This window comes from Rana temporaria, chromosome 12 (assembly GCF_905171775.1).
Source record: "Rana temporaria chromosome 12, aRanTem1.1, whole genome shotgun sequence".
Lineage (NCBI taxonomy): Eukaryota > Metazoa > Chordata > Amphibia > Anura > Ranidae > Rana > Rana temporaria.
In genome coordinates this window covers 52,658,431-52,674,765 of record NC_053500.1, presented here as the reverse complement: position 1 = coordinate 52,674,765, position 16,335 = coordinate 52,658,431, and the positions used below count along the sequence as shown (strand labels likewise).

The following is a 16,335-nucleotide window of genomic DNA, read 5'->3' as shown; positions in this document are numbered from 1 at the left end:
TTTAATTAGTAATGGCAGCAATCAGAAATTTTTATTGCGACTGCGACTTTACGGCGGACACTTTTGATGCTATTTTGGGACCATTGTCATTTATACAGCGATCAGTGCTATAAAAATGCACCGATTACTGTGTAAATGACACTGGCAGGGAAGGGGTTAAATGTGTCCAAGGGAGTGATTCTAACTGTGGAGGAGATGGGCTATGAGTGACATGACCGTGATCACTGATGACAGGGAGCAGTAGATCACTGTCCGGTCACTAGGCAGAACAGGGAAATGCCTTGTTTACATAGGCATCTCCCCATTCTGCTGCTCTGTGACACGATCGTGGTACACCAGCGGACATAAAGTTCGTGGGCACGGTCACGGAGCTCGCCCGTACGGCAGGATTTTAAAAGCAACGTACAGGTACGTTGCTTTGCCCAGCCAAGCCATTCTGCCGACGTACATGTTCGTTAGGTGGTCGGCAAGTGGTTAAAGTGGCAGTAAACTCTGGCTCACGCATCATGTGCAACTAAATAGCCAATAATTTTTACATTTTAAAATACATCTTAGCTCCCGCTCGCCGCTTTCTCCCCGCAGCAAACTTCCGCCCTTTCCTCTGCGTCATCTCACGCATGCGCAGTGAACCCGCTTGCTCCATTGATGCCGAGCTGTGATGTCACACCCCTTGTGATGTAGAATATCAAACAGGGTGTATTAGAGAATACCAAATGGGTTTGCAGTCTCGGGAGATTGCCTGCTAATGATGTAGACATGGCATGAGGATGAACAGACTGACGGCACGCGGCTCATGCCGTAAACAGGGGCTAAAATTCACATGCGCCGGGGACATCTCTGAAGATTATTATTATTATTTATTTAGCACCAACAGTTTGCGCAGCGCTTTACAACATGGGGGCTGACAGTACAGTTACAATACATAACAGGAGGAATCAGAGGACCCTGTTCATTAGGAGAAATCGCCCGATAGACTGTGAGCTATAAAGGGTGCAAGTTGGAACAGTAAGAAAGATATGATGTAATTTAATCCAGACTGTGCAAAATTAAGAAGTTGACTACCACTTTAACTGAGACACGTACACACTATAGAGGAATATGATATAGATATTATATATTATATATATATATATATATATATTACCCCCAGGCCATTTTTTTGCGATACAGCACTGCGTTACTTTACCGACAAATGCGCGGTCGTGCGATGCTGTACCCAAATAAAATGCCCTTTTCCCCCCCACAAATAGAGCTTTCTTTTGGTGGTATTTGCACTATAAAACAAAAAAAGAAAAAAAAAAAAGTAGGAAAAATAAATAAATAAAAATTCCTTACTTTTAGCTATAAAACCCACCCAATTAAAATATATATATATATATATATATATATATATATATATATATATATATATATATATATATATATATATATATATATATATATAAAAATGTCTTCATCAGTTTAGGCCAATATGTATTCTGCTACTTTTTTTTTTTTTTTTTTTTTAAGCAAAAATAAGAAGTGTATATTGATTGGTTTGTGCAAAAATTTTAGCATCTACAAACTATGGGATAGTTTTATGGCATTTCTTTTTTACTAGTGACTTATAGCAGGACTGAAACATTACAGCGGACATATTGGACACCAAGTGACACTTTTTGGAGACCAGTGCTAAAAATAGGCACGGTCACTGTAAAAATGACACTGGCAAGGGAAGGGGTGAACGTCAGGGGCGATCAAAGGGTTAAATGTGTGCCTAGGGAGTGCTTAATGTATGTGGGATGCTTTTACTGTGAGAAAGCAGAGATCCGTGTTCCTTCTTAGTAGAAACACAGGATCACTGCCTCCCCTTCTTACAGAACAGCAATCTGCCTTGTTTACGATCGGCAGACCGCCGCCTGCTTCTCAAGTGAATGATCGACGGGTCCGCTTGACCGGCTGATTGGCTCCTGCTGTGTACAACCACAGTGGGAGCTGGTCACCGGCGGTGCACATGCGCGTCCCAGACCCTGAAGTGCAGAATCATGTACAGGAGAGCTGCCTTACTGTCGTATATATACAGTCAGCAAGTGGTAAAGATGAATTCCAGATATGGATATTTCCACATACTTACATTGGTCCAGATTGGATCATATCTGGCTGATGCCCCTGGAAGCTGAAGCAGACACCACTACTCCAATGATCTCCACTTGCTTCCAGGTCCCATGCTGAGCGGCTGCATTGTGAGGTCGGTCACTTGTCATGGGCCCCATTCAGAGATTGGTTTTCATTCAGAAGATGCAAACCATTCTCTGATTGGACGAGGTGGAGAGGCAGGGCAGCGATGTCACATCGCTCCTTTAGGTTAAAAATTTAGCATTTTTGGTTCCATAGATTACCATGGAAGCAGAAGAAAAATTTATGAAAAAAAAACACACACACACACACACACACACGCAAGAAAAAAATTAAATATATAAAAAATAAATAAAAATTTAAAAAAAACACGCATAAAAAAATGCAGTTTGTGTGTCAACCTAGCACAGGAAAAAAATTTAAATGAAACTTACTATTATCTATATGCAGAAAAATAAAAAACGGACATGTGATGTCTGACACAACCATTGTTCTGTCTGAGGTGTAGAAACCCGACTGAGATCAGCAGGTGCAAAACTACGAAGGTATAGAACGCACTTTATACCGATCTATTTTAAGTCACCTGTTGTACGGCTAAATCACAAAAAGGTCAATATAACTTTGTATTCTTGGTGATGGAATGTCTAATAAAAAAAACAATTTTCACGCTTCAAATGACAGTCTTGGGAGCCATTATCTGTTCACTAAAAACAACATAATAGCAGGTGTCTACACATAAAAACACCACAAAAGCCAATCGGTGAAGACTTTCATTGAGGCGCACTCCTAATCCTAAAAGCTTAAGCAGAAAATGGTGGCGTCACCTGCCTGGCTTTACAGTATGGAAAAAAAAAAAAAAAGCGAATATCGAGAGGAATACAAATTTTGAAAAGAAGAAAAAAAAAAAAAAAAAAAAGGTTGAATAGTTTAAATGAGAAAATTGCATTTTTATTTTTTTCAACCTATTCAATTTTTCTTCATCTTTCAAAATAAAATTGTAATTCCTTGATATTAGTTTATTGCTAAATGTAGTTGGGTATTACATTTTTTTTTTTAAAAAAGTGCCAATAATGGCACGTGTGATTTTGAATGAATGAATGAAAACTTATATGTGAACTTAATCGCCTCTGGGCGCTTGATGTTCCTGTCTCCTTTGGTATCAAAAGAGATGAGTCTTGATCTTTCTCCTGAACGCCAAGTGGTTCTCCTCCAACCGAATGCTGGTTGGTAAAGCGTTCCATAGTCTGGGACCCTGGACCGCAAATCTCCTTTCTCCTTTGCTCAGATTTTTGCATTTTTCATAGGTCATGTGACTTAAAAACCATGAGTGCATTTTTGCAGTGTATTCGATGCATTTCACATGGGGAGGAGCGTTTTTTTTTTTTTTAACTGAGCAATTATGCACCAAAAATGCGACAAGCAGGAATTTTACCATCACAACGGAAGCGCAATGGAGCAGTGTGAAGACACATCGAATTTAAAGGGATGTATTTTTCTTGAGCTTTTTCTTGCAAAAGCGCTTCAAAAAAACTGCTCAGTGTGAAAGCAGCTAAATCGGCCGAAAAGGTGCCGCTAACGGCTGAAAATAAATTCATATTAGTTTAAATTCATGATATTAAATTAAAAAGTCGAAAATAATACCATTATTTTCATTTTCAGCCAAGTGCAGAGCCCCTCAAACACATCTGAGAAGACACCAAACTAACAAAGATGGCGGCACTGAAGGGGTAGTGGGGCCAAAAGGCAATGTTCCTCTTCGAGCAGAGTGGAACTTCAGCTTTAAGCACTCCTCACCCCCTTACATGCCACATTTTTTTTCGGGGGGGGGGAGGGGACTTCCTGTCCCACTTCCACCTAGGGGGCAATTCCTCCTTTCGCCTTAGGCGGCCCCTCGCGACAGGTCCCAGGATATCGCCTGTCCACTCAGAGCGACTCACGCATGAGCAGTGAGTGCCCGGCTGGGTGCCCACAATGTGAATGGAGGCGCTGGCGTGGAGCAGGTAAGTGCCCGTTTATTAAAAGTCAGAAGCTACACTTTTTGTAGCTACTGACTTTTAATAAACAAACATAAAAAGGCTGGAACTCCGCTTTAAGTAACCCAAAAATACAAAAAGTAGCAGCCAATCAAATTATTCTGGAAGCCAAAAAAATACAAAATCCCCATGTTGACTGAAGGACAATAGCTACAGTTAGCCCATACACATCAATGTGGCCCTTAAACAATCCCATCTTTTACTTTAACCATATAATATCTGAATGACGATCGCTTGGCTACAAAAGGGTTATGGCGGCCCACATACCTATTATTATCACACACATAGTTGGTGAGGTTGAAAAAAGACCCAAGTCCAACCTATGTGTGTGATTATATGTCAGTATTACATTGTATATCCCTGTATGTTGTGGTCGTTCAGGTGCTTATCTAATATTTGCTTGAACCCATTGATGCCCCCCCGCTGAGACCACCGACAGTGGAAGGAAATTCCACATCCTTGCACACATATTGCAGTGTATTGACCAGCCATTTTCAACCAGGTTTCTCCAAAGGTTGCCAGGGGTTTCCTTGAGCTGTAACTAATTAACTTCTCATTTGATGGTGTCTGCATATTTCCAGGGCCAATGCAGCTTGGCAAAGTCAATGGCAAGACATCAACGATCTTTTTAGCAATCTATATTAGGGGGGCATTCTTCCTACAGACCACCAATGTACCAGCCATTTTAACCACTGACCTCCAAAGAATTGGATTTAGCTAGGAGTTCCTCAAGACTTGAAAATTATTTCAAGGGCTCCTGTAAGGTAAAAAGGTTGAGAAACGCTGATACAGACAATTTCAGTTTCCTTATGGCACCACTGCCAATCTCTGAAATTCTGCTCAAAGTCTACATACAGATGTACAGATAACAGTATCTACAGCACAGTACTAAACATTGCTCAGCAGACTGCAGCTACATCAGAAACCAGGACATCCTTTCCCACGTACCGCAATTAAATGCCTCTAATGCCGCGTACAGACGGTCGTTTTTTGTGATGAAAAAAAACGACGTTTTTGAAAACGTCATTTAAAATGACCGTGTGTGGGGAAAACGTTGTTTTATGTCTTCTGAAAAACGACAAAAAATTTTTTTCGAACATGCTCGAATTTTTTGTGTCGTTTTTCAAAACGTCGTTTTTTGTGTCAATGAAAATGATAGTGTGTGGGCAAAACGACGTTTCAAAACGGCATTTTTAAACCCGCGCATGCTCAGAAGCAAGTTATGAAGCTAGCTTTAATGGAAAAGAGTGCCGTCGTACGTGCTGAACGTAACCGCGCTTTGCTAGAGCATTTTCAAAAACGATGGTGTGTAGGCAATGTCGTTTTTGAAAATGAAGTTTCAAAAACGTCGTTTTATTTCACGATTCAAAACGTCTGGGTTTTTTTATCACAAAAAACGACCGTCTGTACGCGGCATGAGGGCCCATTCACCAGCCTGATGGGTTGAGTGTGCTCACAGAAACCTTGGCCACCCATGGATGCATATGCATTACATGGGCAGCAAGAGGTTAAAATAAGCATTACCCGTGTTTCCCCGAAAATAAGCCCGGGTTTTATATTAATTATGCTGTCTTCTCTCCCCCTCTCCCTCCCTGCCTGTCAGGAATCCCCAGTGTGAACTGAGTTTAAATGCTTGTAAAATCCTATAATCCACTCTATTACAGTATTATATAATGTACAATGTGTGTGTTTCTGTAATATAATTGTGCCAAATACATCTGTTATAGCGCCGCTCTGCACTTCTGTTACCCGCCGGAGCTCTCTTCCCCGCAATTATAATACAGAAACACACATTGTACATTATAAATTACTGTAATAGAGTGGATTATAGGATTTTACAAGCATTTTTAATTAGGGCTTATTTTCGGGGTAGGGCTTATATTGAAGCCCTCCTGGAAAATAACGCTAGGTCTTATTTTCAGGGTAGGTCTTATTTTTGGGGAAACAGGGTAGTAAGGCTGGGCACACACAATATATAACTTAATTAGGGCTGCAACTAACGATTATTTTCATAATCGATTAGTTGCCCGATTATTATTTTGATTAATCTGATAATAGCCTTAAATATATATATATATATATATTTTTTTTTTTTTTTTAAATAATCTTGGATGTGAACGTGTCCCATAGGAAAACATGTAAATGAACTGTAGTGCGTTTCTGAAAAAAGCACCAAAAAACACAGAGGTGTGACCCAGGCCTGAGATGTTTAGTAACATAATGGGGTTAAAAAAACAAAAATAAGTAGAAAAAGAGCAAATAATCGCTACTGTAAGGGGTTCATTTTTTTTACTGTTGGACAGTGAAAGTAATATTTACAGTAGCGTTTTTCTTTTTTTTTGTACTATAAAAAGGGCTAATTTTAGTTTTTAACCCCATTATGTTACTGGCCGATTAATCGATTATGAAAATTGTAATCGATTAATTTCATAATCGATTAATCGATTAGTTGTTTCGGCCCTAAACCTTTGAGGCCTCATGGTCAAATGATAAGTGTAACATTTACACAAAAAAAAAAAAAAAAAAGTTAAATTTCCGCCAGCATCCTCTCCGAATCTTTTCTGAATCATTGTACTATTTATTATCTTCACTCTGCAACCAAACACTTGCCAAACGCACCCCCACAAAATACCACAGCTTATAAACGTGGCGCTGTGCCCAATGCCACCCGCATAGTCCCTGACCTTAGCCTGACCATCTGTCCACATTCGAAGTGTCAGTCCAGAGTATTAAGGCCTATTCACACCACTGCTGTGCGTTAGTGTGCGCACGTTAAGGTTACGTAAAATCGCAAGGTTTTGGTCTCATGACTTCTAATGCCTCGTACACACGACCAGTTTTCCCGTCGGGAAAACTTTTGGCCGGGAAAACTGGCCGTGTGTGTATGCTCTATTGCAGTTTTCCCGACAGGAAAAATATTTTTTTCCTGCCGCGATTCCTGGCGGTCTTTTGGGAAACACTGCTGTGGAGCATACTCATGGCCGGGTTTCCCAGCCAAAGCTCTCATGGCCGTTTTCCTGTTAGGAAAACCGGCCGTGTGTGTGGGGGGGGGGGGGGGGGGGAGCTACCAAACAGGTTCTCGGTTTTCCCTGCAGTTTTCCCAGCAAAATTTTTACCGCCGGGAAAAATCGATCGCGTGTACAAGGCATCAGAGAGTGCCTGAAACATGCACCACAAGCATTTTAGCGCATTTTCACACCAAACACCCAACCTCCACCTCAGGCTTGTGAACATAAGGAACGATTCAAGAGTGTGCACGCTGGATATGTAGACTTTAATCTGCATGGTTAGGGCCCACAAGAACCCTTACGACGCTGATGATGTCCATTAAAAGAATGGTGGTGAACTGCAGAGGGCCTGGGAAGTAACTGGCAAAGTAGACATGGCTCAAGAGTGCTGATATCACAAGACACATGCCACAGATTATACTGCTTTATACTGGCCAAAACAAAAATGCCTGGAATTTAAAAACATGTGCCTAAAACTGCTCAAGTGAAAATGAGGGCCTAGAAAGGGGTCAAATGCAGGCCAGATGTGGGTCATCTGCAGGTCAAGTGGACCTGTTAGGCTTCATGTACACGGGACGCTTTTACAACCTCTACTGAATCATTTAACTTGACAGATAGTAACCCACGTTAAAAAACGTCAGTTTTGCCATGTTTACATGCCGCGTTTGCTTAATGTGTTTTTTTCCCCTTCAAAATAGCCTAAAATAAAAAGCCCCTGTAAACGAAATGCGGCTAAACAGTTACCATATTTAGCACTTGAAATGCCTCTAAACTCAGCTTCTGAACCCATTTTTTTGCATTCCAAAAAAAGCCTCTAAACTCAGACTGCACACTCAGTAAGTGTTTCGGGCTGCCTGTCACAAAGCTGTCCCGCACAGCCGCAGCACAAGTTTGTATCCGATATTTCAGTCACAGCTGGAAGCCAGAGATCAGTGTGAGGCCTCGTACACACGGCCGAGGAACTCGACGTGCCAAACACATCGAGTTCCTCGGCCAGTTCAGCCCTGAAGCCGCCGAGGAGCTCGGCGGGCCGAGAGCTCCCATAGAACAACGAGAAAATAGAGAACATGTTCTCTATTTTCTCGACGAGTTCCTCGGCGGCTCCATCGGGCCGAAAGTGTACACAGAATCCGGCGCTGACCGAGTTTCTCGCCGAATTCTGCCGAGAAACTCTGTCGTGTGTACGAGGCCTGAGAGCGAGTCTCCTCCCTTGCTCCACCCATATGATAGAGCTGGGAGGAATTTTCCTACACTAGCGCCTATGCAGGTGTTGCACCAAGGGAGTGCAGGCCACGGAAGGAGCGGGGAGGCGGAGGAGTTGAGAGAGAAATGTAGAGTCAGCATACTGATCGGTCGATCCACCACTGACAACCCATTCCTGAACAGAGTGGTCTGAAGGACCGACAGGGACAGCCCAGACTAGAAGAGGCGAGGAAGGGACCGCACCTATACCCTATCCGCCTGTCTGTATACCCCTAGCCTGTCTATATAAATACACTAACCCCTAACCTAGATTCACACTTGTGTTTAGTGCAAAGTCTGACTTCCTGATAAATTCCTGATATATTATCATGATATAAAATAAAGGATGTGGGGGGCTTTTGGTGGGCATGACGGCATTTTATTCTTGGGCCCTAAACACTGGTACCTTTGGGTACAGCGTTCAGCACAGTAAAGCCGCAATCTGCCATAGACTTTGATAGGGTGCCTGCAGCAGGACTGGGCGCTGCACCTGTTCCTCCCGGGCACGCTAAAGCATCGTAAGAGACACAGTGCAAACGGCCCCATGTGCAAGGCCTTATCTCGAGTCTATGTAACATGACGTCCTATGAGTGCGTAATGTACGAAGGGTTTATAAATAAGGGACAGCACCGTGTCAGTGCAGCTGGGAGAGCATGACATGTGTTTACTTCTGCTAATGAAGTCCAGAGGAGACACTGTAAGCTGAGCAAGGCGAGGAGGAGGAGAATCTACGGCAGGACTGGAATACATGGACGCAAGCTCGTGATTTAGGATCCAGTCTAAAAACACATTAACCGAAATACGCACCAGAACACATCAAGATTTACCTACAGACAACGTAAATTATATTAAAAGCACTATAATTCAACTGAAAGCTGGCCGTACACTAGTAGATTTTCAAACAAATGTTTGTACGAACATTTGTACAAAGTACATTTGATCACTTGACAAATGTTGCACAAGAGCACTTCCAAATTTTGTTTGCGGTTAACACTCAATTTTGGATTTAATATAATTATCCAAATGAAGACCACATACACTGTCCCAAATGTGTTAAAAAAAAAATGTCCATTCTGCTCCTTTGAATCTGTCACTGTAAAACGAAAGTCAATTTGACCCAATTGATCTATTGATAATTGACCAAATGTTCTTAAAACTAAAAATTCTGAATGAATTTCTACTATTGTATAGCCAGCTTTAAGCCTCATGAATATCAAAGTCATCAAATTAGAGACATTTGTGTCCTTTCCAAACACCTGAGGAAAGTTCCATAACGCCAGGACATGAGGACATTGGGCTGAATGCACATTCCCTGGAATTCATCAAGACCCCTTTTACAGAGTTAGTGGTTTTAGTGGCGCTTCACCATCTTTTTAGCTGCGCTTTTAAAGCCCCCGTTAGCGGCTAAAGAAAGCGTTAAAACCGCTTGCGTAGCAGCGCTTCCAAATAGTTTTTCAGGTACTTCAGAAGCACTGCCCATGCTTTCCGATGGGCATGGGGTAGTGTATACACCCCCCCGAATATACTTTTGCAATGTCTCGCAAGCGCACCGCCCACTGTGAAAGCACTCTGGCTTTCACACTGAGGTGGCATGAGAGGCGTTTGAGACACTTTACAGGTACCATTTTTAGAGCCAAAACGTCTGAAAAACGCCTTCAGTGTGAAAGGGGTCTTAGAGTATTGTAGACACTCATTAGAAATCTGTCTCCCATCCTTGTAATAAATGGCACAAGTTGTGATAGATTCATTTAACTGTAGGTAAGTTGCACATGAGCCTGTCACAGAATTACCTCAGACAGAACTTTATCTGTGACAAAGGACTTACATTAGGGTGACCAGACATCCCCGATTTCCGGGACAGTCCCCAGATTGAGGACACTGTCCCCGGACCAAGTCTGTCCCCAGTTTTGTCCCCGGATTGGATTTGAACAGAGGCAGGCTGGGGCAATTTCAAAGACAGTCAGTGCAGAATGAAAAAAAAAAAAATTCTGAATTACACACCCTACTAGCTTAGGGGGGGGGGGGTGTATTTATTATCTGTGCCCCTTTATGATGATCATGTGCTAGTCAGAGCGGAGGGAATATTTCTTCAGTTGCGAGCGGAGCCGAACGTGCACCTGAATGTTCTTCTGCCTTGCCTCAAGTCCCGGCCAGCCGACCTGCCTGCTCATCTCCTTGCCTTACCTGGTGGAATGATCTTCCTCCGCTCTCCACCCAGTAGTACCCGGGCCCGGAGTGTAAGACTTGACAGGCTGTGAAGCGGGAAGCGACGGGCAGAGAGTCGCTGATTGCCACCATTATTAGAAAAAAAATGTCCCCGGATTTCATTTTAAAAATCTGGTCACCTTAACTTACATGTGTACCAACATGGAAGAGGTCTAATTTACCTCACATTTGTCACCAATATGGTGCCATCTCTTAATGAATTATGTTGCAGCCACAGCACCAGAAGTAAAAAGTCCCTCACATATGAGCTACCAGAATTTTTCGCACGCGAGAGGAATAGCGAGTAAACTGTGGCATGACATTCATTCCTTTGGCGCAGGCCTCTCTAAATTGGCCATACACATTAAAAACTTTGTTAATTTGCCTCCAGAGTGTTTAAAGATGCACTTGCTTTACTGCAAGCTGCATCAAACTGAAAACAAGCCACAATGTTTGATCATTTGCTGAACTTGCCATACAAAAAGGGAGGGGGATGGGAGAGAGTGCAGGAATTCGCTTATTAGGCCTCATTCGCACTCAGTCCATGAGTGGGCCAAATGTTTATGGAGCTTGACCTGCCAGGTGCAGTGTGCAGACAGCCCATTCAAGTCTATAGGGATGAGGAGATTGCACGGGCACAGCCGACCATCAAAACATGACAGGTGTGAAGGTACAGGTAAGTGGCCCTACATGTACACTGCATGTGTTTGGGGCCGCTCACCCATACCCGCACACCTGTCATATTAGGACAAACAGCAGTGTCCATGCAGCCCCTGCATCACCATGGACTTCAATGGACCATCAGCCCGCAGTACTCGGCAGCTCAAGCCACATAATCACACAGCCCACTCACGGACTGTGGTCTCAACATCTGTGTGAATGAGGTCTTAAAAAGGAGCAAGTAAAGCCTCCTTCAAAAAAATAAAAAATAAATACACCCTGTAAGACAAAGGCATAATGAGCTAGTATGCATAGCATACTAGCTCATTATGAAGTACTTACCTGAGATCGAAGCCCCCGCAGCTGCCCTCGTTCGCCTCCTCCGTCGCCGCCATCTCTCCCAGAGTGACTTTCGGGTATCGCGGCTTCGGTGCTGTGACTGGCCGGAGCCACGATGACGTCACTTCCGCGCATGCGCACGGGAGCCGCCAGTGACGGCACGATCGCCTTCACTAACAGTAGCTGCTCAGTGCGCCTGTGCCGTTGTCTACGGCATGCATGTGCCGTCTTTTCTGCAAAAATCTTTTAAACCATGTAGGTTTAGGAGATATTTCTAGTACCTACATGTAAGCCTTGATCTAGGCTTACCTGTAGGTAAAAGTGGTCTGTAAGGGTTTACAACCACTTTATGTTTTTTTTTTTATATATATATATATATATATATATATATATATATATATATATATATATATATATATATATTATATATAAAATCACACACACACACACATACACACACACACACACACACACACGCACACACACAACCAGTTATAAAAAGTGTAAAGCTGGCCACACAGGTTTACAATCTAATTGCATTATTTCCGAACAATGATCACATGGGTTTACCTGTCTGAATGTAACCCCTTTCCCTCTTGGCTTTCAGGACAATGGCAGCTGGGCTGCACAGTGTCTTTGGTCGCTAGGATGCAGGCGGCCAGGCTTCAGAGCATTACTGGTGGTTTCTAGGATGCACATGGCCAGGCTTTAGAGCATCACTGGTTTCTAGGATGCAGGCGGCCAGGCTTCAGAGCATCACTGGTTTCTAGGATGCAGGCGGCCAGGCTTCAGAGCATCACTGGTTTCTAGGATGCAGGCGGCCAGGCTTCAGAGCATCACTGGTTTCTAGGATGCAGGCTGCCAGGCTTCAGAGCATCACTGGTTTCTAGGATGCAGGCGGCCAAGCTTCAGAGCATCACTGGTTTCTAGGATGCAGGCGGCCAAGCTTCAGAGAATGCCGGATTGCAGGAATGCAGACTTCACAGCGTCACTGGTTGCTAGGATGCAGGCGGCCAGGCTTCACAGCATCACTGGTTTCTAGGATGCAGGCGGCCAAGCTTCACAGCATCACTGGTTTCTAGGATGCAGGCGGCCAAGCTTCAGAGCATTACTGGTTTCTAGGATGCAGGCGGCCAAGCTTCAGAGCATCACTGGTTTCTAGGATGCAGGCGGCCAAGCTTCAGAGAATCCCGGATTGCTGGAATGCAGACTTCAGAGCATCACTGGTTTCTATGATGCAGGCGCCCAAGGCTTCACAGCATCACTGGTTGCTAGGATGCAGGTGGCCAGGCTTCACAGCATCACTGGTTGCTAGGATGCAGGCGGCCAGGCTTCACTTGTTGCTAGGATGCAGGCGGCCAGGCTTCACTTGTTGCTAGGATGCAGGCGGCCAGGCTTCACTTGTTGCTAGGATGCAGGCGGCCAGGCTTCACTTGTTGCTAGGATGCAGGCGGCCAGGCTTCACTTGTTGCTAGGATGCAGGCGGCCAGGCTTCACTTGTTGCTAGGATGCAGGCGGCCAGGCTTCACAGCGTCACTGGTTGCTAGGATGCAGGTGGCCAGGCTTCACAGCGTCACTGGTTGCTAGGATGCAGGTGGCCAGGCTTCACAGCATTGTAACTAAGAGATACAGGTGATCAGGTTTCCCAGCATCATTGGTTGCTTGGATACAGGTGGTGGGGCCACACAATGTCATTGCTTGCTAATAAGTTAGTGGCTGAGGTGCACAGCATCTTTGGATGGCAGGACACTGGCGTTTTGAGCCGCACAGCATTAATAATTGCTAGGACACAGATGACTGCCTGCACTAGAACAACCAATGATGCTTCGGCCTGGAAGCTAAACATACCAGAGTTGCACCGAACTGACATTTTGGTGCCGAAACCAAAAATGACATGATACAGGAAATGGTGAGACTGCAGACATGATACAAGAAACCAATGCAGCCTCACCAGGGTCCAGCAGATGTGCGGCACCCGGGCGGACCTTTTCGGTGCCATTATCGCCACCTTTTTTTCTCTCGGCTGATATGTTTCAGTGGCCTGAAATTTTGGTGCACTGGAATGTTCAGCAAGGCTGGCCCCATGGGCAGAACGGCCCTGCCAATATATATTTTCTGCCTCAGTGCTTTGGATCTCCTCCAGACTTTTTCCAGTCACTTCCTGTTTACATGGACCAGCATCAGCTGCAAAACAGTTTTAGCCCCGACCTCCTGATGGTGACAACGGTGGCCCATGCCTGTGCCATGTGTGTCAGCGGGGCCACCAGGGAGACACCTTGTGAAATCACACTGTCATGTTACAGTTGGGATGAGATTATAGTGACTGGCTACACACGTCCATAAACAATCCATTTCTTTTACAGTCATAACAATCGATCCATAACAACCTATTTCATCCAAACTTGGGGAAAAGGATTTAATTCTATAGTGTGAAGATTTGATCATAAATGATCAATCACCGCTGTTTTCACCTTATTGATCAAAATACGATCAAATTCCATCTTCCAACTATTGTCCCAAATTCCAGTTCCCCATGTGTGGCATATTGATTGTGTTGTTGACTATAGATCGATTATTCCGATCATGAGATCGGTTGGAAAACAAACAGATTATTTTTTGAAGCGCATGATTGGCCAGCCAAACGCGTTACCATAAATGATTGATTTACTTTAATGATTGACCTGCCCGTCTTCAGGGATAAATCGATCTATAAAACGATAAAGCATTCAATGTGACAAACGTGGGGAGGTGGATTTTAATCGATAACTTACAATCGTATCTTGCAGCTATCGATTACGTATCTCTTTTACCCCCCATCCAAAGCTCTTATATAGCATCTGATCGATCAAACGCAACTGATACTTTTCGGTCCTGGCCGATCGACTCAGATTAATTGGATCCAATCTGAATTAAATCAAACCCGATCAGAAGGGAAGTTATGCCTAATCGACTGATTGCTGATTTGATCGTTCTGATTGAATTGCATATTGATCAGATATTAATAATGAAGGCAACCAAACAAATTCTAGCTTTTTTTTAAAAAAAATCTGATCTGATCAGGGGAAGCTGGAATCTGATTGGTTGTCACCTGTATGTATAGGAGGCAGGGATGGGTGACCTCCTCTGTCACATGGAGGTGACACTTCCTTCTATACAGCTCGCTGTCAATCACAAATCTCAGCTCTCCCACTATAGACCATCAGATCAGAGGATACACGTGCACATCTCCGATCCATGATATAAGTGATCCTCCCCCAGGACTGACCTACCTTCTCTGCACAAAACATGGGGCACCAGCAGGGCACAGAGTGCCCAGATCCACGGGTACAGCTCCATCCAATCAGCGGCTCCCCTCCAGCATACTATCCGCTCCCCTCCTCTCCACCCTGGCCGATCTATTCCCGGATCTCCGCCGATCACAACTTCTCCAACTTCACCGCCACCGCCAGTCCCCGAACTTCATTCCACCACCACTTCCTGCAGGGCGGGGAGAGCCACGGGGGAGTGTCCTACCGCATGGAGGGGGCTGTACAACCGTACCGGGATCTGACAGCATGGGGTCTGTACTACTGTACAGGATCTGATTGCATGGAGTATGTCCTACTGTCCAGGATCTGATTGCATGGGGTCTGTCCTACTGTACAGGATCTGATTGCATGGGGTCTGTCCTACTGTATAGGATCTGATTGCATGGGGTCTGTCCTACTGTGTAGGATCTGATTGCATGGAGTCTGTCCTACTGTACAGGATCTGATTGCATGGAGTCTGTCCTACTGTACAGGATCTGATTGCATGGGGTCTGTCCTACTGTACAGGATCTGATTGCATGGAGTCTGTCCTACTGTACAGGATCTGATTGCATGGAGTCTGTCCTACTGTACAGGATCTGATTGCATGGAGTCTGTCCTACTGTACAAGATCTGATTGCATGGAGTCTGTCCTACTGTACATGATCTGATTGCATGGGGTCTGTCCTACTGTATATGCTCTGATTGCATGGGGTCTGTCCTACTGTACAGAATCTGATTGCATGGGGTCTGTCCTACTGTATAGGATCTGATTGCATGGAGTCTGTCCTGCTGTACAGGATCTGATTGCATGGAGTCTGTCCGTCTGTACTGTATCTGATTGCATGGGGTCTGTACTACTGTACAGGATCTGATTGCATGGAGTCTGTCCTACTGTAAAGGATCTGATTGCATGGGGTCTGTCCTACTGTACAGGATCTGATTGCATGGAGTCTGTCCTACTGTACAGGATCTCATTGCATGGAGTCTGTCCTACTGTACAGGATCTCATTGCATGGAGTCTGCCCTACTGTACAGGATCTCATTGCATGGGGTCTGTCCTACTGTACACGATCTGATTGCATGGAGTCTGTCCTACTGTACAGGATCTGATTGCATGGGGTCTGTCCTACTGTACAATATCTGATTGCATGGGGTCTGTCTTACTGTATAGGATCTGATTGCATGGAGTCTGTCCTACTGTACACGATCTGATTGCATGGAGTCTGTCCTACTGTACACGATCTGATTGCATGGAGTCTGTCCTACTGTACACAATCTGATTGCATGGGGTCTGTCCTACTGTACAATATCTGATTGCATGGAGTCTGTCCTACTGTACAGCACAGGATATGGCTGAATGGGGTATGTACTACTGTGTGTACCGAGATCTGCATGTGGTCTGATTTGACCTAATGTATGGGACAGTCACAGGGCTGGGGGGGG

General features: G+C 44.4%; 1 protein-coding gene across 1 annotated transcript in view; it reads right to left on the bottom strand.

Moving 5' to 3' along the window:
* Nucleotides 1-15,101, bottom strand: part of ERBB2 (erb-b2 receptor tyrosine kinase 2) — a 183,774-nt gene extending 168,673 nt beyond the window's left edge. Inside the window, exon 1 of the mRNA XM_040330030.1 lies at nt 14,872-15,101. Within this exon, the coding sequence (XP_040185964.1) occupies nt 14,872-14,938 (67 nt within the window). The 5' untranslated portion in view covers nt 14,939-15,101. The remainder of the gene's footprint in view (nt 1-14,871) is intronic.
* Nucleotides 15,102-16,335: the final 1,234 nt, after the last annotated feature.